Source organism: Eimeria mitis, genomic scaffold, assembly GCF_000499745.2.
Source record: "Eimeria mitis Houghton genomic scaffold, Emh_scaff5661, whole genome shotgun sequence".
Taxonomy (NCBI): domain Eukaryota; phylum Apicomplexa; class Conoidasida; order Eucoccidiorida; family Eimeriidae; genus Eimeria; species Eimeria mitis.
In genome coordinates this window covers 1249-2928 of record NW_013573920.1, presented here as the reverse complement: position 1 = coordinate 2928, position 1680 = coordinate 1249, and the positions used below count along the sequence as shown (strand labels likewise).

General features: G+C 34.1%; 1 protein-coding gene across 1 annotated transcript in view; it reads right to left on the bottom strand.

Annotated features, from left to right (window-relative positions):
* The window catches only part of EMH_0083390 (uncharacterized protein), a gene marked incomplete at both ends in the record, with an annotated part of 2400 nt that overhangs the window by 339 nt on the left and 381 nt on the right, over positions 1 to 1680 (bottom strand). The window contains 2 exons of the mRNA XM_013500636.1: positions 195 to 297; positions 740 to 1662. Of these exons, the coding sequence (XP_013356090.1) occupies positions 195 to 297; positions 740 to 1662 (1026 nt within the window). The remainder of the gene's footprint in view (positions 1 to 194; positions 298 to 739; positions 1663 to 1680) is intronic.

Below are 1680 nucleotides of genomic sequence, written 5' to 3'. Positions count from 1 at the left end.
TATATATATATATATATATATATATATATATATATATATATATATATATATATGTGTGTGTGTGTGTATTTGTATAGAAAGATAATAGAAAGGGTATATAGTTTAGAGTTTAAGGTTTAGGGTTTAGGGTTTAGGGTTTATGGATTAGGGTTTAGGGTTTATGGATTAGGGTTTAGGGTTTAGGGTTTAGGTACCGTGTGGTTGTTCTCCTTCTTTCTCTGCTTCTTCTTCTGCTGCCGTTTGCATGCATTTCTTTATCTTTATATATTCTTCTCTCTTTGTTAGTACGTCGCGCACCTGTACATACACCCCAAAAAATAAATAAAATAAATTAAAATAAATAAAAATAAAAATAAATAAAAAGAAAAAGAAAAGGAGAAGGAAAAGGAAAAAGAAGAATAAATAAAAAGAAAAAAAAAGAAAAAGAAAAAGAAATGAAACACGTTCGCTCTTTTCTTCTATCTTCTTCTACTCACAAAGAAACAACACCTTTATATACACCCCACACACACTCATGCATGCATGCATGCATGCATGTGTCTATACACCCCACACACACTCATGCATGCATGCATGCATGCATGTGCCTATACACCCCACGCACACACACGCATGCATGCACGCATGCATGCATGCATGTGTCTATACACCCCACACACACACACACACGCATGCATGCATGCACGCATGCATGCATGCATGCATGCATGCATGCATGCATGCGTGTGTATGTACGTACGGGAATTCCTTTGTTTAGAATGTGTAGGATATCTCTATCTACAGCGGCGAGCTCTTCTTTATATTTTGTTGGTGGTGGTGGTGGGGTTGTTGTTGCTGCTGCTGCTGCTGCTGCTGCTGCTGTTCCTGCTGCTGCTGCTGCTGCTGTTCCTGCTGCTGCAGCAGAGCTTCGTTTGCTTCTTGCTGCTGCTGCTGCAGCAGCAGCAGCAGCAGCACGACGGGGGCGGGGGGCCCCCCCTTTATTATTATTTTTTATGTTTGGGGATGGTGTTTTGTCTGTTTCTGTGTTTTTATTTTTTATATTTTTTTCTTTTTTTTTATTTTCTTTTTCTTCTTTTTTTCTTTCTTGTTCTTCTTCTTCTTTTCTTTCTTTTTCTTCTTCTTTTCTTTCTTCTTCTTCTTTTCTTTCTATTTCTTTTATTTCTTTTTCTTTTTCTCGTATTTCTTCTTCTTCTCTCATCTCTATTTCTTTTTCTCTCCTTTCTTCTTCTTCTTTTTCTTTTCTTTCTTTTTCTTTTTCTTCTCTTTCTTCTTTTTCTTTTCTTTCTTCTTCTTTTTCTTTTCTTTCTTCTTCTCTTTCTTCTTTTTCTTTTTCTCGTATTTCTTCCTCTTCCCTCATCTCTATTTCTTTTTCTTTTCTTTCTTCTTCTTTTTCTTTTCTTTCTATTTCTCTTATTTCCTCCTCTTCTTTCATTTCTATTTCTATTTCTTTTCTTTCTTCTTCTTTTTCCTTTTCTCTCCTTTCTTTTTCTTTTGTTACTTCTTCTTTTTCTATTTCTTTTATTTCTTCTTCTTCTCTCATTTCTATTTCTATTTCTTTTTCTTTTCTTTCTTCTTCTTTTTCTTTTTGTTTTTCTATTTCTTTTATTTCTTTTTCTTTTTCTTTTTCATTTTCTTTTTCTTTAATTTCTTCTTCTTCTGCTCCTGGCGACAACAAAGAAA